The following is a 26259-nucleotide window of genomic DNA, read 5'->3' as shown; positions in this document are numbered from 1 at the left end:
CGCCGTTGGCTCGTGTTACGATGCATTACGTAATTACTGTTTACATGACTTAATCGATAGCCCTTTATTTATCATCAAGGTTTGTCATCTTCGGTGATTAAGAAACCCATGCAAATAATCATTATTTGTCTCACTCTTTAACTATAAACGTTAATGGACAGTGGGGGAGAAGAAGAAGAAGAAGGAGAATTAGGAGAAGGAGAAGGAGAAGGAGAAGGAGAAGGAGGAGGAGAAGGAGAAGGAGAAGGAGAAGACAGTACTTCCTGTTGTAAATCTATTCCTCTGTACACTTATTTGTCGATTCCGAGGACAATTACCCTCTGGAAAATTACCCCCCCCCCGAGGACAATTACCCCCTAGTACAATTACACCCCCTGAAAAATACTCCCTTAGACAATCCCTCCAGTAAAATAACCCCCCCCCCCCACAAAAAAAAAAAAAAAAAATATTACAACTAACTTATAAGGGTGGACTTCCCCTTTAATGAACAGGGGGGGGGGGGGATTAATTGTCTTGGGGAGTAATTTTTTAAGGGTCGAGGGGGGGGGGGGGGGGGGGAGCTAATTGGCCTCGGAGGATGGTTGTCCTTAGGCAATTTTCGGGGGGGGGGGGGGTATTGCCCTTGTCCTTGGGGGTAGTATTCCGGGAGGTAATTTTCAGGGGGATGATTGTCCAGAGGGTAATTATTGTTCTGATACGCTATTTGTCCATTGACTCTCTATCAGTCTCTCTCCTGACTATCCATTAATCCATCTATCTCTCTTTCAGACCATTATTAATCCACCCATCCATTTTCCCTGTGGCCATTCATTAATCAATCTATCTGTCAACCAATCTCCCTCTGACTATCTGTCCATCCATGTATCGATCTTTCCCCCTGTCCATCCTTTCATTAAGAATTAAGAATTTCTTGTAATAATTTTATTATAATTTTATGTATTTGTATAGTTACCAGAAAAAATGAATTATGTGTGAAAAAATGTAATATCTTTGTTTATCTTTCTGTTGGAAATGAAATAAATATGAATTGAATTGAATTGAATTAACTAATTCTCCCTCAGTAAAAAATTAAAATAAAATCAATCAGGATATGCTTATTGAACTCCCAACTGACAAAGATATACAACTAAAGAGCTGTACAAATTTCTGGCAAAAAAAGTAAGTAAACCTAGCCTCGTTCAGAAATGACGCGACAAAACCGCAGCGGTTATTTTATGAAGATGTACAGTGTACTACGTTTCACAACCCTGTATCTTATAACACAGAGCGCCATATCTGAACAAGCCTTTAGCCCACCTCACACAAACATTGAAAGAACGCATCAAAATGGACACAAAAATGATATATTATAGCATTTTATTACAATCCATATTGCATTACTATGTTTCAATATGTTACAGCAATGTTGATCATAATGTATTAAATATAGAGGCATATATCGACAATTAATATAATATTTTACACCGAATCAAAACTTCCCCTTCCCCAAAAGATGTATACACAGGATATACAATCGTGCACTATCTTTTCAGCATAAAACATGTTATTATACTCAATATACAAACAAGAATATATGAATAGGAAAACAAAATTATGAAAGTTTACACAAAACACAAGAAGTGCGATACATGTATTTGACAAGCAGGAGATGAGAATGAAAGAAAAAGAACATGCAAGAAAAGTATTGTCAGATAAAATACATCCGACTTTGAAAAGTGAGAATAAGAAAGGGTAATGTATTTAGAATTATAATAAGTATAGGTATTTGTATGGCACGGTCTATCTAGAACTTCTACTAAGGGGCCCATACATAGGAAAAAAACAAAAAAACAATAATAATAATAAATAAATCATAATTGATAAAAAATAAAGATTACAAAACATGAAAGAAAGTTCAGTATGAATCCAATACTATGATTCACAAAACTATATCGCACAATGACCCTGCTTATCAGCAAAAGCAATTTTTTTCAAATTTTGAAGACTTGAGCCTTGTCATGTTTTAATTATCAACATTTGTCAAGGGCACATGTAAACACAGTCAACAAACTGTCCAATATGAAAACAAAACATTCATCTTTTCTTGCTAAATTTAAAAACACAAATTATTGGGACGGTAGTTTTGTGTATGTAACAATTGAACAAATTTACTCTTATAACACATACCTTAGTAGTATGTATTTTAATGACATACTCAATCCATGAAGCTAATAATACATAAAAGCCTGATTCCACTCAGTTATCAAGAAACAATCTCAATTTTTATTTAAAAAATCATCTTTCTTTCAAAGGAAGTTTTAATGCTATGAAAAAAGGCACAGAAATTTGGACTTGTAAGAGAAAAAATAAAAACGCAGGCCTTTATACGAACAAGATTTTCTGGGCTTCCTTTAAATGGATTCTTCACATGATATGATCAGTAGTATATTTGTTGTATATATTCATAATATTTTATATTATATTCATAACTTTCTTACTTTTAATCAGAATTTGTTCAAACTTTCACTGGCCTGTTCCTCTTTTTCAGCTTCTATTAAAACCAATTTAATATCAGAGTGGACTTCCCCTTTAATGACTCATCAACACATACCAAGATTTGACAACATATCAAAGCTATAGGCAAAATGAAATATTGCTTTCCATACTATATGTATACAGACCTACATGCACCTTCATGTTAACTTATGTTTATTTTAGTATGGGAATAATGTAATGTGGTAGTATTATTTAATACAAAAACAAAGACTTTTTACAATAATACTTGAGTGAAATATACATACTTTCTTAATATGAAAAAAAAGTCACATACATCTATAACAAATAGCAAATTTAGTTTTATGTAATACCTGGACAGAGCCCTACTAAAAAAACCCCAAACAATTGTAATATTGATACTATATTGATGTATTAAAAGCAAATTTTCTCTCTATCTCTCTCTCTCTCTTCTCTCCTCCTCCCCCTCTCTGTAATCTCTCCCTCTCTCTCTCTCCCTCCCTCCCATCCTCCCACCCTCCCTCCCACCCTCCCTCACTCCCTCCCTCTCTCTCTCTCTCCCTCCCTCCCACCCTCCCTCTCTCTCTCGCCCTCTCTCTCTCATCTTATCACTTCTTTATTTATTCTGTCTGGCTAATGAAAGATATGACGATCAAATAAACACATACAATTCTTCATAGGGGTCACATCTGGCCAAAACAATCATTCCAGAGCCCAATGTAAAAAAAAAGGGATTGGGAATGAACTTGAGTTTGATTTTGGTAACTACTCCTAATAAAGTGTAAGGTAATCTGAACTTTGTGATTAATTAGGAGGACTTGAGACTAATTCTGAGCAACTTGAATAGACAAGACAAAGGACATAAAACAGGTACAGATTAATCAATGGAAGCTGTGATTGAAGATCCTATCTGGTATAGTACATGTATGCAGAGCTGCCAACCTTTGGAAGTACAAATTAGTACTCAGCACCTCCAAAATTAGTATTTTACCATCAAAATAAGTATTTTCAACTGGCCTTCCTTTCACCTATTAAAAACCTATTGATGTTGTACGCAGCGCAAATGCATACCGTAAAGAACATATTTTTGCTGTAATTAGTTTTTTTAAAACATATTCAATTGTACATGTTGGCCGGGCCAGTAAAATTTCAGAAAAATGTGATACTGGTATGTACAGTCAATTAAAATGTTTGCTCTTTCATTAAAATTTTAAAAGAAAATTGCAAATCAAAGTTTTTGTTGGGGTTGTGGGGGTTTACTTGTAAATGTTCCTATGCGATTCCGTGATTTTTATGGGTATAAAAAAAAAAAAAAAAAAAAAAAATTATTAAAAAAAAAAAAAAAAAAAAAAAAAAAAAAAACTTTTTTTTTGGGGTGAAAAATCGTATTTTAAAAGGTGATATCGTATTATCGTATTCCACTCTTATTATCGTACTAAATAAACTAAACTAAATTAAATCGTACTGGTTGGCACCTCTGTGTATGTAAGACAATTTACCAATGTTTTCTTGTGCTGTTCTGCACCACTTTGTAACATAAAGGCTCGTTCACATAATATGCGGCAAAACTTCATCAATTTTTTTTAATCCGTTGACTACTGAATTTGATAGGTCCCATAGGCTTAACACAGGGACCACCAGGTTCCCGTAAGCAAAGGGTTAAAAACGTAACATGTAATACGCCTCACATTTCTGTATCTTATAACGCAGAGCTCAGTGAATACATGCGAGTCCTTTGTTCCAGTGTGCTAGCCCATGGGGGGTGTTTCACAAAGAAACTAAGTTGAACTTATCTCTAAGTTGGACTTCAAAATTATGGAGAGCCATTTGTAGCCTTATTTTGAAATATATTCAAAAGCAAAAATTCAAGTATTTTAGACTTTTCCTACATTCCCCATCAAAAACATGAAATCTTGCGTGATAATAGAAAATATGAATGATTTGAATCAACATTTTATGCTATTTAAAATAACTTTTACAAAATATTTTCAAGGATGCTAATGGCTTTCCATAATTGTTAAGTCCAACTTAGAGATAAGTTCAACTTAGGATCTTTGTGAAACACCCCCCTGGGCTAATAAGAATTACATTTGATATGTTAGTCTAAGGCGACAAAGCACATTTGGGTGATTCCATCAAGTGTGTCCCATATGATATATTCCTATCAAGTTCCATGTTATGGATGATAAGGTGCTGGAACACAGGGCTGTCCATGATCTGAAGACTTCTACACAAAAGACTATTCCAGCTGAGAATGAGACAGCTTCTCTTACATATATTACAAAGATGAATTCCTTGTTGACTTCTCTCATTTCCTACAGATTAGTCTAAGAAGTAATCGGTTCTCAATCTCATTGATGATTAGTTAAGCTGTTGACTGCCAAATTCTCCCATTCCAATCAGCTTAATACAGGAAGTCCTGGTACCCACATGCAATAGTTTAACCTGTCCACTAGTGAATCTTCTCATTCCCCTAATACTTGACATAGGATCTACCCGGTTCTTGTAGGCAATGAGTTAATCCATCAACGACTGTATTCTCTAACACCCCTAGGCCCAGTACAAGAACTACACAATGCCCGTAGCCCATTGGTTAAAAATTCTGTGAGTTCAGTCATGATGGGCTTACTTCGAATCATCAGGTCATCGCGTCAGGTCAGGTTAGGGTCACCCGACCTTTTGCGAAAACATGCCCTTTATTGTCGGGGGTAACGTTTGTGAAATAAACCCCTCTCAACTACAAATGGTCTAGTCCAATTTACCTGGCACTTGGAAAGAAACCCTACGAAAGAATCTACAAAAGGCCGCGTCATGAATATGCACCTTAACATGACCTTCCGCTATGGTTTCACAAAAGGTCATGTGACGCGACCCTTGACTCGATAATTCCAAGTAAGCGTCACGATGCTCTTTGGTCCATCTGGGTGTGTTTCCAGCTCTTATTATGATTGTTTATCGACCTCATCATCCAGCATCTGATTGATCTCTCTCTCCCACTCCTCGTTCTGCTCCTCTCCAACGACCTCATAGTCCTGTGATGGGGGGAAAAAAGTGGGACATTTGCAAGGTCAAACAGGGGTCAAGCTTCAGGCCATTTAGAATTGAATTGAATTTATTTACTCACCACCATTGAAAACATTAAAAAAAAAGAAATATAAATGTACAATGACAATGTCAATATAACATAAATAGAAACATGACATGAATTAAATGTCAAACATGGGTCAAGCTTCAGGTCATTTTGACATGGAGTAGCAGAAAATACATATTACCTCTGGAATGGGCAATTTTGTTGTAATATAACCTAATTATGCATGTACTTTTGTGAAGCACCTTGATACAAATTATTTAATTCACTCATTACAAATAAATGTATCTTAATAGTCAGAAGTCAAATTTCAAACATTAGTTCACTATGAACATGACGGACAATGAAAGCGGACAAAATATACAGTTCCTCAGGTAGACAAAGGAACATCCCTTCACTGCTTTTATGTAAAAATGTGTGAAACAGGTGTCACATGCATATTCACCTGTTCTATACATTTTTACATAATAGCAGTGAAGGGATGTTCCTTTGTCTACCTGAGGAACTGTATATTTTGTCCGCTTTCTTTGTCCGCTTTCTTTGTCCGCCATATTCATAGTGGTTGTTGCTAGGGAGGACTAACATGGCTTGCCCTATCTAGCACATAATATATATATATATGCAACTTGTATTTTGACTATTGAAATACAATTATTTGTAGCAGGTGAATGAAATAATTCGTACAGAGGCATTTAAGTATAAATTTGGTTACATTACGAAAAATTGCCTACCGGTATTGAATTAAACTCGCACTGAATGTTCAAGATGTGCATGTTTACCGGTGTCTGGCTACAATTTTGGAATAAAATTTAGAAGAGCAAGTCTATGGTATTATTTAGTTTGGTGATCTAAATTACCAATCTGAAAAATAATTAAGAATTATTTAAAGAATACCCTGAGAAAAATAAGTATCTACCCAACCATTGAAACCCTTACTCTGCCACTCACTTCAAAAGAGGAAGTATGATTTTTTTTCTTCATCAAAATGATATTGACTATTTGTTTCCCTGTTCAAACAATCACTGCTTGTTGTATATTGAGAGCCACAAGCGAAACTAGGGCATAAACTACCACCCCTCAAGAATGACTAGATGGCTGCCCTCAGGGCTCTCACTAGAAACAATCACTGTATCTATTATTCTATTCAAACAAAAACAATGAAGTCATGTATACAGAGATATATACAGAGGATGCATATCAGGATATACATGTGATAAGAACTAAAACGTTCAAAAGATGTATAACAATAATAATAATAGGTCCAATTACATTGCGCTGATACTATATATATATATATATATATATATATATATATATGAATATACTCTACTGCACGTAGTACAAAGTATCATATTATTACAATGGCTGTAGCTGTGCATCCATGATAAGGCGCCAAAGCATTCATGGAATTTCTTCCTTCTGGGTACCCATTTACTTCACCCGGGCGGAGAGTGGCAAATGTAGATTAATGTCTTGCCAAAGGGTCTGGTGACGTATCCACTAGACCACGACACCATAACATTCATGTAATACAGTGAAACCCGTCTATAAAGACCACCCAAGGGAGACAAGAAAAGTGGTCTTTATAGGCAGGTGGTCTTTATGTACAGGTTCCTTTAGTACATGTTTCAATGAGAAACCATTTTCAAGGGAAACAAAAATGTGGTCTTTGTAGACAGGTGGTCACTAAAGCAGGTTTGACTGTACTCAGTTTGAAATACAAAAATATAATTCATTCAATGATTCCCACATCTCTCAATTAAATGCCCAATAGATTTATAAGGGTTTCTATCAAGGTTGCTGTTAAAACAAAGGAGTTAATAGGATAAATGAACTGTAGTTGTAAACATGTACATGTACACTTTTATGGGTTAACTAGCTGTTGATTTACTAAATGGAATCTTCAGGACAGACACTAGATCCACTTTCCTCGCTAAAAAAGAGGAAATACCATATAGAGTATTTTCCCATTGTTGTTGGCCTCTGTCCAAATAATTAATAAATCATAAGCTCCTGTAAAGCTTCCGTTTCAGAAATTAAATGAACTTTTTTGTTCGGCCCATTTACACAGCCTAAACACCATTCTGAAAAATCATTGATTTTTGGACTGCCATTCACACTCCTGGAAAAACCCATTAAAAAACGTTGGTGTTTGTTCATACTGATTTGTTGGTAAGAAGTGCGCATGCACGACTTGTCGTTACTCCGCGTGCGATTGCTCAGGAGCGAGGAGAGTCACGTGATGAAAAAACGGCATCGTACCGAAGTTTTGATTTACACTGCAAAAATCAGTGAAATTTCAGCAGGCGTTTCAATAAACCACACTCCAGATTCCAGAAGCGAATTTTTTTGATTTCTTGTTTTCGTCTTGTTAGCCGGAAGTTGCTGTGCAACTCACTGACAAAACACAGGAATGTGAGAAAAATAAACAGTTTTTGCTTGTAGTGTATAGCTAAAATGCAGCTGTTGTCTTCCTGAGAGGAAGAAAGAGATATTCAGTGAACTTTCATCATCAAAGGTAGTCAATGGTCTTGTCACGTATGCTCTCGTCACGTAAGGGCTCTCCTATCCTAAAATACACATGGCTAATGCTCTATTTTAATATATTTACACAAAAAATACTTCAAATTCATTTCATCTAATTGTACATGAGGTACAATGACCACCTGACTTCATGAAAACCATTGAATTGTGCAACGATGCGGGCATGGGCATAAATAGTAAATATTACCATTCTGGGAAGTAAATTTCATTTGTACATGTAGGTTAGCATGTTCATATTTTGACTCACTTGAATGACTTCCATCCTTGCATACAATGTCAATATTTTCACCAGAATGACACCTTCCCAATTAATTATTGGTATGTCCACAGGAATTCCTTATTTAATTTCTGGTTAAAATGTGAGATTTTCTCTCCATGTCTTATTATTGTTTTTAAACAAGAGCTCTTCTTTTAGATTTCCAGAAGCTTTCTACAATTTCTGGAGGCTTTTAAAGCTTTCCAGAGGTAAGTTGCTTTCTACTCCTGTGTAGATTACCCCATTCCTCCCTTCTCTATCAGGAATAAACAAGCTAATCTGTTTTTTTTCCCTTCAATTTAAAGAATTTAAATTTCTGTTATAAAGCAATGAGGGAAGGCCTTGAAAAGAAATATGCAGTTTTCCTATAACTCAGAAAGTGAAACTAATGTTATGAAGAACAGCACTTAACGTCCTTTGGAAACGAGTTCATTTAACAACAGTTCAAACATGACGGAGAAAATCATGTTTATTTGTGTACAGTGTAAAATGAATGTCGAATGGAGATGACAAAAGAAGTAATTTTGTTTAACAAAGGTTCTAAGTGTACTCATTTATCTATTCCAGAACTAAATTATTCATACGGATACCCTTACTAAGTTTTGTAATGTTTTAAGTATGTGAAAATTGATTTGTCCCGATTTACGTTTCTTGACATTGTGACATATTAAAGCTTACATATATGAAAGTATTCAACACAGGCCCTAATTCAACCAATCCATCTTTCATTCTTTGATTTTTTTTTTTTTTTTTTTGGGGGGGGGGGGGGGGGGGTGGGGGTGGGAGGTAGTTTTTCTGATCTTGAGTGAACATGGCTTTGATAGGTCGTAATACACTTCTCACTGGAGCAACAGGAGTATCATGCGGAGTGGACACATGTGCTTTACAAGATCCCATTTACTCCACCGTTTCATTATGAAATGGCAAACTCTTGCATGTTTCTTTGATTCCATGCACTATAACTATAATAACTTCCACGTAAAAGCCTTTATCAATACAAACGCATGCCAAAATGCTATAGGTCATTATTTTATCTCTGAGAATGATTTTGGTTTTAACTAAAGTTCTCCATCTCTCCCTTAAAATTGGCAAAAGATTTATAAACACGTAAGAAGTGGATATTTTTGTAAACATAAACATGAAGATTAGAAATCTGGGAGAAAAAGACAAAAAAGCAGGAGAGAGAGAGAAAAAAAAAAAAGCAGGATAATACGAAGGAAAAATCCAGAATGAAAGCAGAAATTACATTACTTATGAGTCTACCGGTAAGTGATTTTTCCTCAATATATGTATCAAGTTACCTACACTTAAGTTCATATATCTCTGTTACATTGAAATATAAAAAAAACACTAGATTTTAATTTCAATTTAACAAATAAAATGAAGGGGGCAAGCAGGAACTGAATTCCAATATTGTATTTTGGCGAAGGTGTTTTCTACTTTACATGAAAGATCATTTGCTAATGATCTCTGTAAAAACAAGACAAAGTCTTGTTCCCATAAACACTTGTACAAAGTCTTATAGATCCTAATCCACAATGCACATGTGCTTGTCATTCTATGCACATGCCAGAATTCACCTCTAGTTTAGTCTGGGCCTAGAGCAACATTGTAAAGGAGAGTAGTAGTAACCAACAGGACTACTCCCAAAGGGAGGACTAGTTTGTGTGGACCTGTTTGTCTCCTGAAATACAAAATGTATACATTTTTTGAAATTCCATTCAAGTCCAAATTCTTAAAATATTTGATGCATAAAGAAAGTAATAGAATAACTGTAAATATTTGGTTTTGTTCTTTGTTTTTAAATGCATAGTCTATACAATAATAATAATAATAATAAGAGCTCACATTTATAATGCGCCTAATACTTTGTTTCTAGGCGCAGTACATACCCGGTACATGTATTATTACCCCCCAGTCATCGAATTCAGGCCTACCCGCAAACAATGTATGCACATTCTCCACTCCTGGGGAGCATTCCGGTCAGTCGCCATTTTACAAGGGCCACTTGCTCATCCAACCACATTAACTTTTACATCCTACCGGGTACCCATTAACATCTGGGAGGAGAGTGGCAAATATAGATCAATGTTATGCCAAAGGACATTAGTGCCGCGGCGGGACTTGAACCTCGGACCTTGTGATCCACAGTCCGGTGACATATCCACTCGACCACGACACCTCTACGTTATGTTCCTGAGATACACCAAGCAGCCCATGCTTTTGCATGTGCCACATGACGTTGTTTGGGAATAATATATCGTCCAGCCTGTGCCGCTTTCATGGAAAATGCAACATAAAACATGTAAATTACAAATAAGATTAGACCATTGTTGAATTGAATAGAGTTGAACTGACTGATTAGAAAATCTGTGGGGCTCTACCTATGATTTTCTCTGCTCAATTATCCCTAACAAATAGTGGGGACGATGAATTGATCAATAAATGGATATTAGATTACCTGTAGTTCCTGTTTACATGCTATAAATTCTCACATGATTTGTGAATTTCCTGTAATCATGATTTATTTACAGCTCCTTGGATTCCTAGATCATTGTACGGCACTCGCTCCTCCTCAATTTCCTAAACCAACCAAATGTCTGAACTTCAACCCTGGATTAAAAACGACATGTTTACCGGGTACCTACAACAGGAAACCATAACATAAATCACAACTGCAACCCCAACGGAATAAACCTCAGAGCAATTGTTGCTGGAGCGAATATTGCATCACTGCCCATGTGCAAAAGAGAAGAGATTTTGCATTTTGCTCTTAAATTTTAGGCAACACAACTAGACACAGGCAACCAGAAAATGAAATTTTTAAAAAGAAAAGAGAAAGATGCAGGTAGTGTTGTATACATGTATGATAATATTCAACCTAAAGACAGAAATATGCATTAACAAATAAGCTTGTTCTTTTTTGTGTGAACAATAATGACTGGGTGCAAGTGAAAAATCTGATCATGTGTTAGCTAGATAAAGGTACCTGCATATTTTTCCATGTAAATAAAAAGAAAATTTATTATTGGAGTTGCTTATGCTGCCCTGGATTTGTTCTCATTTTTGTTCATGGAATTTAATCATTTGTTTAAATGTTGTTTGTCGAAGAATAAAACAGGTGCATGAATTCACATCAAACCAACAGACTTTACATTTCTATATATCTCATTACAAACAAAGAAGGGGCCTCTGTTGTGCACACTGCACAGTTATCATTTCTTAACCCCCTCACTTTATCAAAATAATAATAATGATGTCTTAAAGGGAGGCGTTACTACTTCAGCTAGAAGGGATTAGACAACACAGCGAGCCATCGAGGTCATTGTGACAGGTGGCTATCTCATTAACTCAGCTCTCATTTAACATAAGAAAAAGAGGATCATGGGGGACCAACAGGCACCGATTGGGGGAGTTTTCTATATAGAGGGAGCAAGTAGCTACAAGTAGGACAGTGTGCCTTTAAATAGCCCCAGTAAACTACTAGCTTGGGTGCTCTAATGCTTGCTCCAAACTGTTATTTTATTTAATTTAAACTCCATAGGTTTACTGCTCTTGGTATTGACTGTTGAAATAATAACAAATCAATACCGGTAATTAAAAACACATAACATTCTCGTCGATCATTCTTTAGTGTGATATAATTGATTTCACAGTGGGTTTTTTTCTAGGCAATTCACCATGTCATCTGCGAATGAAGCTTACAACATAGGCCAACTGAAGTTTGCCTGACATGGATACCTCCATATTTTTCTATGTAATTTAATAAAACTATAAAGCAAGGTGCTTCTCGGGCCCTGGATGTACTACATGTACCTAGTAATTTTGTATTGACATGCAACTTATTTACATTGACATAATGATTTCATGATTCTACCGTATGTAGGAGGCTGCAACAGGTGCAAGCATTCACATCAGCTCTAGCACAGATACATTACACACATCAGCATCAAAAAAAAAAGAAAAAGAAAAAAGTATCTGTTGATAGAGGTATTAAAGCCCCACTGCACTACTTATAGCTACTTGCGCCCTCTATATAGCAAACAATGCCTAATCGGTGACCATTGGTCCCCCAGAGAGCTGATTTGACGAGATAACCACCTGTCAGTGACCATGCAGGGAGGTTTAATCCCTCCTGGCCAAACTAGTGCAGATAGGCTTTAAGAGCTATTCAAAGAAAAAGAATGGCATGTTCTTACTATAAAAGACATTCACAATTTACAGATAACCACCTGTCAGTGACCATGCAGGGAGGTTTAATCCCTCCTGGCCAAACTAGTGCAGATAGGCTTTAAGAGCTATTCAAAGAAAAAGAATGGCATGTTCTTACTATAAAAGACATTCACAATTTCTTGAAGGAATACAGTAAAATGGTAAAGTAAAATTAACTAAAAGTAGACTACCAGGAAAACAAAGAAGTTATTGGTACAAACATTTTAACACATGGGGCCCATCTTATAAACAGTTGCGATTAATCACAACTTATTTAATATTTATATCAATTGGAACTACATGTATGTAGGTAAGAGATGGGGACTGCAAACTTGCGATTGATTTGGGGACTTACAATTGATTCGGATCAATCGCAACTCTTTATAAGACAGGGCACTGGAATGGTCTCTAACTTCAAGATTGCATCAGAATTCATGAGGAAAGCTAAGTATGTAAAAAATGCTGCAATCACCTTTCTCACTTGGAGAACATGACATATGTTGCCTGTCTAAATGTATTGCATTTATACATGAAGAAGTTACCGACGCCATACTTCCACAGAGGAACATACAAATGGAGCCATATTTTCTAATAAAGGACAACTCAATTTTTACAATTATTTCATTTCTATGAAAGCAGAAAAATAATAGAGTTATGAAGGTTTGAAATGTGAGAAAACTAAGTCTATGCTTTTCTCAAATTGGCAATTTTGTCATTGGATTGTGACAGTCATGGACAACTCTCCCGGTTGTAGAATAGAAAATTATCATTAATTTCTATCTTTCTCCTAAGTGCCTTTTCCTTTGGGGCACTACTCAAAATACATTATACAGTGTAGGTAGCTCAATATAATAAAGGAAAAGACCCTACTGATGAGTCATACATTTTTGTATAATGTAAAATGTATAATATTAAACTTATAATGGGTGAAACAGTGGCATATCCAGGAAAGGGGGGGGGGGGGGGATGGTACAGATACATATGCCCCCTCCCCCTTGGCCCAACCTAATCTGCCACACTTTCAATATGCACAGAGTAGAAAAATACATGAGAATAAACTTGTGAGGATTATATTTTTCTCTTTGGAGACTTATGCTCTCTGCTTCTCCTTCCCTAAACCTTTCACCAGCCTCTTCATCATACATTTTCTGGTTTCTCCCTAGTTTTTTGTTAGAATGGTTGAATTTCCCTCAAAGAATAGGGCGAAAAACATCATATCTTTTAGTTGTTGTATTTTTTATCATGAGGGATTCACATATTAATGATAGGATAATGATAATAACTATGAAATTGGTCTATATCGAAAAATGTATGGTACTCACTGGTTTAGTCTAATGAGTCTACAGCATTTTACAATATCAGATCCAATACCTATTCTAAATGGACCAATTTCACAGGCATCATTATCTTTATTGGTAATGTGTGACCATCCCTAAATTCTTTATCAAACCTTTATAAACTTGTTAATGTAAAATTGTTTAGCAAATCTATTTTGGTTTGGTTTGATGCTTTGTATACCTGACTGCTAAAAAAAGCATGTGTGTACTTGTAAGATGGCAAGCAGGGCACCAATGGCTTTCCATCCTCTCTGAGGGACTTGGTAATGAGGATTAATACCTTACCAAAGGGCACTAGGACATCAACTTGGTTTCAAACCCATGTTCTCCCGGTTACGAGACCACTGCTCTACCACTGGGCCATCGGGTCTCCTTCATCTGTGGTGGTCTAACCATGATTTAATCTGACCAATGTTGGCAACGAATAGAATGTCGATAGTTGATAGAATGATTAATAAATATTTAATTAATTACCTGTAGTTCCTGCTGAAGCTCTTTCTCCCATTCAGGCACTTCTTCTTCTGCTCCATCCTCACCTACGATAAGAGTCAATAAAAAAGAAAGAATACTAAGTGATAATAATAATAATAATAATTACATTTATAGGGCGCTTTATACTGTACAGGTGTTTCTAAGCGCACAGGTGGTGCTGTCTAACTTAGTATAATTATTTAACATGTTCAATAGCTATAAAGCAAAAAAATAATACAAAGCGATGAATCCATCTTATGAGCTAAATCATTGCTATCATTTGCAACTTTCCAAATAATGTAAATGCAGAAACATAGTAATGACAAATAGACTCTCAAGATGAAACTCTTGAATATTGATTTTAATACAAGATTACTTTCTCTTCTTCAAACATGAAAGAGAATCATAAAAACATATGAAGAAAAGAAATGTGATGTGATGTTTTGGAAACATAAAAATAATACCACATTTCGTTTATTTATTTCATTCTGAATGTGAATCAGTTTATAGAAAACAATACATTTCAAGGATAAACATATTTCAAAGTTCAAACACAACTGGCCACAGCTTGATACCTTGTGCGCCCTAACAACCAAGTACAAACATAATACAGTGGATTTCAAAATTAACAGCACCCCTGCCAGCAAGCTGCGACAGGCCATTTTTTTGGCTCATGGGTCGACATCTTTCAACTAGTGCAGCCCAGCAAAACGCTGGCCACTGATCTAAATAACCATAGTGGTCCGAACTGTGTAAAGTCATTCAATGATATTGATTTTTATATTGAATTGGGATGTTAAAACCCACCAATCAATTTATTCTGACTGAAAATTTGGCCTGATTTTTGGAAATTGCCATTTGGGGCCCAAAAGTGACCAAAACGCCCATTTTAATACATAGAATAGGCCCATCAAATCTCCTTAGCTGATAATAATGATAGCGAGATCGACTTAACACTGGTGTTGCTAGATGACCGGATGCAATGACCTGATAATTTGAAGAAGCCTAGTAAGAGGGTATTCGAAGAGCAATTCTTTGGGTCACATTGCTACTATGCTATTCTTCCATATAGGAATTAACAGAATGAGAAAGCTTCCAAAATTACTCTTTTTACATTAACCACACTTAACAGGGAGTGCAGTCCATTCCTTTTAAAAATTTGTCAAACATGAAATTCGTCAATACCATAACAATCATTGGTTACAAAGTCCACAGCATTTTAAAGCGTAACTACACTACTTGTGCCCTCTGTATGTGCCCTACTTGTCCCCCATGGTCCCCCTCTTCTTATGTTAATTTGAGAGCTGATTTGATGAGAACTGACAGGGAGGTCTAATTCCTCCTAGCCAAACTAGTGCAGATAGGAAAAGTAGAAACCTTGATCCTAACTATTATAGGGCACCAAAAAAAAAAAATTAAAAAGGAGAAACAACACAGCAACAGACCTTTCTTATCCATTCCCAGCTGCTCCATTCCCTTCATCAGGTCATCTTCATCCAGCTCAGAGTTGAAAGCATCACTGATGAACTCTGACCCCGGTGGACTATCCGGTGTCTCGATATCCAGCTGGTCCTCTTCAGACTTACTGCGCTTTGCTGGAGCACTGGGGGCGCCCTTCACAGTGATGGGAGGAGTCTTGTCTGAGAGTGAGAGAGACACAGAGAGAGAGAGAGTAATAGAAAATGAGAGTGTGTCAACTTATAATGTGCAATTATTATTCTAATAAAAGTGATTACACATACCAATCAATCAACAGAAACATGTGCTAAAAGGAATTAAATTCCACATGTATACAAGGAATTAAATTCCACATGTATACAAAGAATCTTGCGCTACGATTGGTCAAGAGTAAATCATGTGATGAAAGATAGTTCACCCATCATTGATGCAGGGACGTGATAGAGAAGGACTGGAATCAAGCCGCTCTCCTTTGACCCCATGCTCCAAGCCGCCGAAAAGTTATGCGCTTATCTGCAACTGTTGACCAGGTGGTGAGATAAAAGAGCGCATGAAATTTCAGGAGTTAGAATTCCTACATCAGAAAATGGTATCACTGCAACTGATCGCTGTCCCTTCCAATGATTTCTCATCCATTGTTGAATGTGTAAAGAGTAGAACAAGTGAACACAAACTTGTGTACTTTCATCCTTTTTTAAACTTGAAAAATACAAAAAACACGCGAAAACACGCATTAGCAAACTTAATATTATTGAAGATTGTAAGGATGTAATTTTTCTTTTACCAACTCTGGCACACAAATTAAAGGAAGGACGGAGTTCTAAATTTGAAAATTTGTTTGATGCACTATTCCCAATAAAATCCCCATATAAAGTTTTTGACTTACACTGAAATTTTGCCGGTAATTTAATATTTTGTAATAAATGTAAAACTGGTGCCTGGCTTCCGAAAGTCCCCGCAATGGAAGCACGGTTCGGAGCATGGAACTTCAAAGCCAAGTGGAATGTTACACATCCCATTGTTACGCTTTAGAACTCAAGAATGCGTTTGAATAAATTACAAGACTTTCGCCTCCTTTTCTTTCACCTCCCTGATTGATGGGAGAAGAAAAGTTTGTTGCCTGCAGTATGTAATGATGATTTGTTGCTCTAAAATGACGGAAGAAGTGAAATGTTTCTGATGTGAAATATAAAGCAAATAATCACCTTTTGGTTTCAGGTGATCTTGTATACCATTAGGAACATTTTGTATCATATAAAGACATACAAATTATAAGAGACCTTCATTAAGGATAAAAGAGGATTAAATAATTTCATATCCAGGCTTACAAGTTAACTCAGGGTAACTTTCCATGCATGTATACATATTGTTACTTTTCCCTTATATTTGAAGTGGAATTATGCAATTTTAAGTTTAAGTATGCAATGACAATACCACTATACTTGCAATATCTCGAAAAAGTATGGTATCAACAAATATTCAATGCTGATTTTGAAAACGGCATATTTCCATGGAACCTCAAACATACGGAGCAATTATTTGTGGCTGCCTGGTCCCAAAAGGGAAGAGAATCTTATACACCCCATTAATCAAATAAAGTCTGAGAATATTCTCCTCGAAAACTGGGATTAATGAGCTGTAGAAGATGTGAATATGGCTAGTTTCGTACCACATAAACACAATTTCTTTGAGTTATGGACAATCTAATGCTAACGACCTTCTGCTTATCAAACTAGCAGAATGCTGCAAACGTGCATATATGCCCTTCTGCCAATGGCATGATGATTTGTATTGCTCACCTCCTTTGAGTGATGAACCTTCATCTGAGGAATGTGAAGCAGAACCACTCTTTCTCTTTTCATCCCCTGCAAGTCAAAATATTGTCAAACATTTTCTTTGTAAATGATAATCAAATAGGCTTCATAAATAAATTCATTTTAGTGATAAGTATGTTAATTGTTATAGCCAACTGAAATTGGTCCTGGCTCAAATGTTTCTCCTAATATATGCATAACCAGTCGGACTTGCACAGGGACGGGTTCAAACTTCAAACTTCAAATATAAGAACTATTGAAAGATTTTGCCATGAAAGAATTCGCCAAATCTATCCACCAACTTCTCGTCACTATCATGATCTGGTAGAACAACTTCATGGGTTGGATTGGTTTTTAGAAAACAATCGCTATCATCTACACCTCAAAGAATAACTGCTAAAACATTATTTGAATAATTTCTATTATAATTTAAATTGGGAAGATGTTCATGTCTGTTCTTACAAAAAACAAGAATCCTTTTATGAAAATTTGTTTTTTGATTAGAAGAATTTTTAAAAATATTCCATAATCGCAAACCTCCAATTGAATTGACAAGGATTAAAATTGTTTGGTTAAAAACCATGTATACACGAATTGTACCCATATTAAATTATTTCCTGCAATATTTTGAGTTATTTTAATCATGTATTTCCAGAAACTGATTACTGTTTTTGTTATCATTCTACGTTTATTGGGTATATTATGATATTCTTTTGATAAGATTGAAGATTTAAAGATTCCTATAATCATGATTTGGAATTATTGTACTTGATAGTAATTTAAGAAGTAGTTTAGATCAAGAGCAGAAAGCAGAATTTTTTTTTTGGTTAAAGTTGTCTATAAGGTCCTGGAGTTGAGACCAAGAATGTAACATCTTTAATAAAGAAATGAATGAAAGAGTTGAGACCAAGAATGTAACATCTTTAATAAAGAGATGAATGATAAAACAAATTATTGACAATAACCCGACAGTAAAAATATTTAATGGTCCTATTTTAATTAAGCTGGTAGTAGCCCGGTGTTTAAGTATTTACTACAGGTTATTTAGTCCAACATGTTATGCAGCATACCAGCTTACAACAGGAATTGAAATAAAGTTGCCTGAACAACTGAAATGTATAGGATCCTATAAAACCTTTATCGATTCTCTGAAGACATATTTCTTCACCACTTCATAATAATCAGAATCATGAACCCAGTGTATTGTTTTTTCTTTTTCTTGAAGTACATAGAGACATGCTATTTTTCCCATGTGTTATGCACTATATAAAAAATGTTTAATTATTATTATGCAGAATCAATGTTTGATTGAAAATAGAACCAAAATGGATTGAAAATCTGAATCTCCATTTGCACTTTACCCCTCACCTGACTTGCTTGCCAATGACGTTAGCTGTGATGACTGCTTGATAAGGGACACACGGTAGAAGTAATTCCTCCAGAAATTCTCTTCTGATATCCTGAAAGATCAAATAAATATAGGTGATCTCATGTTTTGGAGGAGATGAAAAAAGTTCAGATCCTATACCTGGTGAGGGTCTAGGACATTGGTGGCAGAAATATTCTTCAATCTTGCAATGCCATCCCAGGAATTGATCCGTGATCAATTTTTTCAAGCTTACCACATTCCTGATTTTAACACCATGGTAATGTTTCACAAAGACTAAGATCGACTTTAAGATGGACTTAACTATGGCAGACTGTTCATGCCACTGTTTGCTCTCACCATTATGATCTTTAATTTTTTTTTCCTTCAATAATGTAGATAATAATTCTGTAGATATGCGACCATGATTTGTATGTCCCTTGAGAGACCAATGCCAGTAAATGGTTAGAGCAAACAGTGGCATGAACGGCCTGCCATAGTAAAGTCCAACTTTAAAGTCGATCTTAGTCTTTGTGAAACAACCTCAAGATCATACACTAAACCTATTCCTAACACTATATCAAGGATGACATATCAGGTTACTACTGGGTGAAGATTACCAATCTACATGTATACAGTCAAACCTGCTTTAGTGATCACCTGTCCACAAAGACCACATTTTTTGTCTCACTTGAAAAAGGTTTCTCATTGAAACAAGTACTATAGGCACCTGCCTACCAAGACCACCTGCCTATATAGACCACTTTTCTTGTCTCCCGTGGGTGGTCTTAAAGGTACTATGTCCCATTTGCAGGCCAAAAAAATGAAAAAGTTAAATTCCAACTGCATTTGAAAGATAATACTTATTTAGAACTTCCCTAAAAAAGGTGGGGCTTGAAAATGTCTTCAAGTAGGAAAATAATGACTATTAGTTGTCAAATCGACTTTGGGCTATAGAGCCCAAAAGTAATAGTCTTGATTTTCAGACAATTGTACCAAATGGTCATATGTTTTATGCTGCGCAAAGATTCAATCAGTTTAATCTTGGCCATCACAAGAAGTGGGTTATTGATGTAGAAAAATGCTCATGTACCCTTTACAACTCTTTTCATGTATGTTATTACCAAAGAAGAAAAAAAGCCAGTCAGTCACTCAATAGTGTTTGACAGTGAAGTCTAGCAAGTAAACGGGTTTCCTTGCATAATTTGAATATGAGGACACTGCTAACGTTTAAATTTCACAGATAGGACATACATGACATATTCATAATTCCTGCAAAGTTCTACAGAATTTGAGGTTGGCTGCAAAAGGGACATAGTACCTTTAACATGCAGGTTTCACTGTATGTCACGTAAATGCTATACCTAGCTTTATCCTCCTATTAGAATTTGATGAATGGGGACAATTCAAATTGGACGAAAATAACAAAAATTGATGCAACATCATTCACAAGAACAGAGAAGCCTGAAAGAAATTGCTGAAAACAAAAGATTGATATCATGTCCATCTATACTAAGAAAATGGTATTTCACAATGATTGGTTAAATTAGCTAAATGAACATTCCAGCATCAATAACATGACAATTTAATGATTGTAGTGTTCCAGCTTTGTGAAAGTTTCAGGCCACAAAATGATTTTTTTTTTTTTTTTTTTTTTGAGTTTGAGTTTGAGTTTATTAACAACAAAAATAATAACAAGTAAAACATAATATATCAAGCATGATTACATAAAATATAACAATATAACACAAGATCGATAACATTTCACATGAATAATATAAATATTGTTTTACAAAGTATGTCGTATACAAATGGAATAAAATATTATGTGTACACTTTTGTTGTTAAAGGGGGTACCAGAAGTTAGCACAAGTGCTAGTCGAATACAAGATTGAATTTATGCACTTCATGGAGATTTCTTGCAGTAAAAACAAAGCTGGAACACTACAATCATGAAAGTTTCATGTTATTGAGTCTGGAATGTTCATTTAGCAAATTTAACCAATCATTGTGAAATACCATTTTCTCAGTATAGATTGACATGATATCTGTAAAGCGCTTAGAGACATTTTATTAAGCGCTATATACGCAGAATATTATTATTCTTATTGCTAACAAGTCACATACATAATAATGTCTTTAAGTTTCCTGGTATTATACTTATCTTGACACATACATCTTACTTCATTTGACTGCCTCCTGATATATACAATTCTAACTCAATTTTTTGGAAGTATTTAAAGCACTTACTTCTTTGGGACCAGCGCAAATCTCATCTTTTGGAGATTGGGGTCCTCTTGGAGGGTTGCCATGGCGATTGGATGGATGGTGTTATAGTCAAAGTGGAACTGGACACCTGCTGGTGGATTCCTCATGAAATTTCTCTTGTCCTATCGGATGAAAAAAGAAGAAGAAATCATGATAATAGATTGATTGATTTGAATTGATTCCATTTCATATATCAATTGTTTGCACAATAAAGAACATAGTTGACAAAGTAAGTTCAAAATTATGAAATGAAACAGGAACCATCTGGAAAGCATAGCTTGTTTTTGTAGGTTCCCAAGAGGAGAAAAATAGGGGCAAAGGAGCATGGCAAAAACAAAAGGCCACTTTCACGTTCAAGCTTTAGCTTAAGATGGTGATTTCTTGCATACATCAATTTTGAAATGATTCGTCAACTATGTGTTATTGAAAGGTATAATTATTGAATTGATTTAGAATTTTGTTATATGAGCCTAGTTTGTATATTACTTTTTGTTATGTTGAAAAATGCAGAAATCAAATTAAACAAACAAATCTCCTAATTCATGAAGAGTATTTGAGTACATGCAGTTGTCATGAGAAAAAAAGACGAAAAAAAGAAAAGAAAAAAAAAGAAAGAAAGTATCTCCATAAGAACATATCGGTATCTCATAAGTACACCTGTCTTTAAATAGCATACCATTGATGATTATGTGCACATTTTCTGAAATGTCCTTGGAATTTCAGTAAGTATACTTACACAATATTATAAGAGATACCCTAACTAAAATGTGGGCTATGAAATTTGACATTTTTTCTATACTTTTTAATGAAAAAAATAAAGTAACCAAATATTGGTTTCATTGAGGTAGTAGGTGTAATTAATAATAATATTGACTGTTTTTTTCTTTAATTAATGGGACACAAGGGTAAATCACACTCACTTTGAGAACATTTCGCTCATCGTGACAACTCCTGAAATATGCTCATATCAGCATGTGGGATATACCCTTGCATCCCACTCAAGGCCATTCAATATCATATACAGGCAACAACTAAATACGCCTTGTAAATTTGATGTTTTTGTTTTTGGTTTAATTCAAGAATGAAAGGTGGACTGTTGAATTCTACGGGCCTTTATCAAATACTTGTTTTTATGTATGCTTTGATTTGTCACATTCTCAAGAAACATAAATTGGGACAAATCAATTTGTTTTCATGAAGTGACGGTAGTGAAAAAAAAATCGCATTCACTTTGCGTTACGATTTTCCTCACTACCATCACTTCGTGAAAACAAGGACGAATTTATCAAATATTAAAAAAAAATCATAAAACTTAGTAACGGTATGAATAATTTAGTTGATACCTGTAAATATCTTAGGATTGCTACCATCTTAACAAAATCTTAGCTTTTGCCGATGGGGGGAGGGGGGGGGGGGGGGGCTTATCAACCAATTTTGTCACTATTACGTCTTTCTTGCATACCTGTGATAATGCAAGTATTTGTTCTTTCATCTGTTCCTCTTCATTGTACCCAACCCATGGTGGAACGGCTGCATCAGATCTCTTGGAATGCTTCTCCTTCACAAACTTCTGCTGTTCCCTGGAAAACTCTCCAACTATTGTCTGTCAAAAAAAAAATAAAAAAAAAATCACAGATTACATTACCGGTACATAACATTTCATTACATAACCCATGGTCTAAAATTAGTGCAAAATAAGCGTGGAACGGTCAGATGTCCACTATTTGACGCGCGCAAGACAAGGTCCGCTTATTTTGCGCTAATTTTAGACCATGGGTTATGTAAATGAGGGTTTAAACTTTAAACCATGGGTTAAATTTAAACCTCCTTTGTGAATTCAGGCCCATGTATTTGTGAAACATAATTTCATGATTTGTTTATGTTATCAGTAAACCACCAGTAACCATGTATGAACCTATTTTGGTGCCTAATTTGCTTTGTAAAAATTATAAAACTTTGTGAACTTGGTAAACAATTGGCAAGCTCCTCCTGACAACAAGTACAAATGCCTGTGAAGTATGAGTTTTATCATAGATGCTGATGTTGCAGCACTGACAATTTTCATGTTCTAATTAAATATTCTACATTTTTTACCTAATGATAATTCAATGACATGCAGAAGTGGTATATCACGAATATCAATAAGATAAGATATAGTATTCCTTTGAGAGGCTAGTAGCAGGATTTCACATTCAATGATCTATTTTCTGTTGTGTAAAAAAAGAAGAAGTAAAAAGTGAGTTATACCTGTTCTTCAACTGTCTTCTGAATCATGTTGGCTGTCTTAGATGCAGTATCTGACACCTTCTTGAACAAGAAGCCTGTTAAAATGACAGATAACAAAATGATAATTTTGTTAGCTAAATTGCAAGCAAACCTAAATTATAAATCATTAACAAAACCACAAGGCATATATCATACTGATGCACAAACAACATACAAAGTACTGCCACCAACACTCTTCAGGATTGAAGGAGCTAATGAAGGCAGAAGAAAACTTTAAAAAGGTAGTCTACCTGCAGGTATACATTCTTGTGGGGAGTGCATAAATTAGTGCAGATCACGGATATCTCCAATTCCGTTTAACCGCCAGTCAAAACCGGACGGTTTTCGGTTAAACGATTAAAAAAATAAAATAAAAACAAATATAATTTTTTTTTTTTTTAAATCTTTTTTTTTTTGATCGACTCTGTCGGCAGCAAGCGAGGTCCATGTGAAAAAGCGGGAAGGACTTTCATTTAACTGCGAGGTGCATTTGAAGGCGCTGATTTGTGCTTGTGAACTTGTCACAAGTAATAGTAACAATGTCGTTTTTAGAAGAATGTGTAAGATCATTAATGTAAATTAAAAACAGTAGAGGACCTAGGATAGAACCTTGTGGTACGCCGTGTGTAAAAGTTGGATGAATTATTATTATAAACTACATATTGAAATCTATCAGAAAGATTACTTTCAAACCAAGATGACAGACAAATTTGAGAGTTGTTCTAGTTTCCAAGTGGTGAGTCAACACACCGATTACTGAGCTGGGAGACATTGCCAAGCATAGCGCCAGATGGAGGGGCATAAATCGAAACTTAAATTTTTTTTTTTTTTTTTTGGCGTACCGTGTATAAACCGACTTTGAATTTTTTTCGGCGGCAAAAAGGTGCGGTTAATACACCGTTAATTACGGTACATTCTTGTGGGGAGTGCATAAATGTACTACCAAATTATCTTGCCATTCTCAAGTTTTGCCAACACCTTTTGTTGTTACTTCACTACTGGTAATCTCCTATCAGTTACCATTTTATCTTTCATTAAAAAATAAATATAGTTACACCTGTATCTATTTTCATAAAGGTGGAGTGCGTAATAAATGTACATGTAATAGGTACAATGTTGCCTCGAGCATAGTTAGATGTGGGTATGGTAACCAAAAAATTCTGAGAGGCCCCTGGGGCCCGTTCCTAGAAACCATCATAACTTTAAGTCTAACTTCTTGACCATCCCTTTGAAATGCGTGTTATATAATTAACACACGTTTCAAAGGGATAGTCAAGAAGTTAGACTTATGACGGTTTCTAGGAACGGGCCCCAGATGCAGACATATATCTAGACTGCCAATTCATCTTTAAAAAAAAGATTAAAAAAAGAATCAGAAAGGTAATTCTTCATCAGCCTCATTTGTTTTTCATACTTTCAATGTTATTTCATCTACTTGAACTTGAATTCTAGGTGGACTTTTCTAAATAGTACTAGGTAAAACATTTCTTCTTTTATTTCATAGAACACCATTCTTTTATTCACTCTTCGCCAATACCTCACAAGTTTTAAGTCCGATTTTGATAATTTTGATTCAATCTTCTTCTTCTTCTTCCAGTGTAAGTGCTGCTTCAAGTTGATGAAGATAAACGCACTGATTGTGTGTGTATATGTGGAGACTTTCACATATCCTGTAATTCCACATTTTAACATTTGTTCTTGTTGTGCAGGTGCATATACAACATTCCCGGTCTTGTACTTAGACATTACATCTGCATCCCACTCAAGAAGACCTTGAAGGCATCAATAGAGGGGTATTTAATGTCTATTTTTGTTGGATGAAATTTGTATCAGCAATCTAATGCGTTTGAGTAAAAATAATGATCAATATTGCAATATGCATGAACAAGTAATAGTATCAACATCGTCATCTTTGTTTATTGTTGCTTTTTTCATCATTAGACCTATTATTATGGCAGAGGCATATTATGATTTTCCATTACTATCATCATCATCATTTAGACTCTATTACAGAATATTATTTAATACAAAAAATAATATTTTCAACCTCGATCTCGACTCTCAACTCTCAAGTTGATTTTTTGATGGATCAACTCACTGCCAAAATTATATGCGGAATTAAGAGCGGCCTCTGCAGCTTCAGCTGCTTCTTCTTTAGTCATTTTGGTCAAGCCACCAAGAGGCGCAGAAGCTTCCTTGTTTTCACTATTTGCAGCCTTCTCCGTTTCGTCGTTCACTTTTGTATTGTCGGCAGTTTCTTTGTTATCTCCACTCGGCTGCTCATCGGTGGCGGGAGAGCTCTTCCCTTGCCCCGCCGCCGTGTCTGCTGGCGCATCATTACGTAGAGTTGTGTCTTCCGAAGCTGGAGCACTGTCATCATTACGGTCCGTGGGCACTTCAGCTTCTCCGCCACCAGCATCTTGATCTGCTATTTTCTCCTCCGATATTTTCTTCTCTGGCTTTCCACCCCACCAGTTGCTTAGCATATCCATATTCTTGTCAAGAACAAACAAACAAAGAGAAATAGACTAACAATTAATTAAGGGTTTATCTCAGATCTCGTTAGGTAATCAATTTGCTATGCATGCACTGCGACAAAATATCAAGACTTTTTGTTTTCATTTAGAGCAATTCACTTCCGGTCTATGATCTACAAGAACATTACAGATAAAATTAACAGTAATTTT

The 26259-nt window shown here is 35.4% G+C and overlaps 1 protein-coding gene across 1 annotated transcript; it reads right to left on the bottom strand.

The window, feature by feature from the left end:
- Positions 1-4864: 4864 nt before the first annotated feature.
- On the bottom strand, positions 4865-26187 carry LOC574928 (synapse-associated protein 1). Its single transcript, XM_030994579.1, has 9 exons — positions 25671-26187; positions 23555-23628; positions 22770-22910; positions 21290-21429; positions 19042-19133; positions 17659-17724; positions 15847-16041; positions 14405-14466; positions 4865-5525 (listed from the first exon to the last, which is right to left on the bottom strand). The coding sequence occupies exons 1-9, from the start codon at positions 26062-26064 to the stop codon at positions 5436-5438; spliced, it is 1254 nt and encodes a 417-aa protein (XP_030850439.1). The 5' UTR covers positions 26065-26187; the 3' UTR covers positions 4865-5435.
- Positions 26188-26259: the final 72 nt, after the last annotated feature.

This window comes from Strongylocentrotus purpuratus, unplaced genomic scaffold (genome assembly GCF_000002235.5).
Source record: "Strongylocentrotus purpuratus isolate Spur 01 unplaced genomic scaffold, Spur_5.0 spur5_scaffold_21, whole genome shotgun sequence".
Classification (NCBI taxonomy): domain Eukaryota; kingdom Metazoa; phylum Echinodermata; class Echinoidea; order Camarodonta; family Strongylocentrotidae; genus Strongylocentrotus; species Strongylocentrotus purpuratus.
This window is presented reverse-complemented; position numbering and strand designations above follow the sequence as displayed.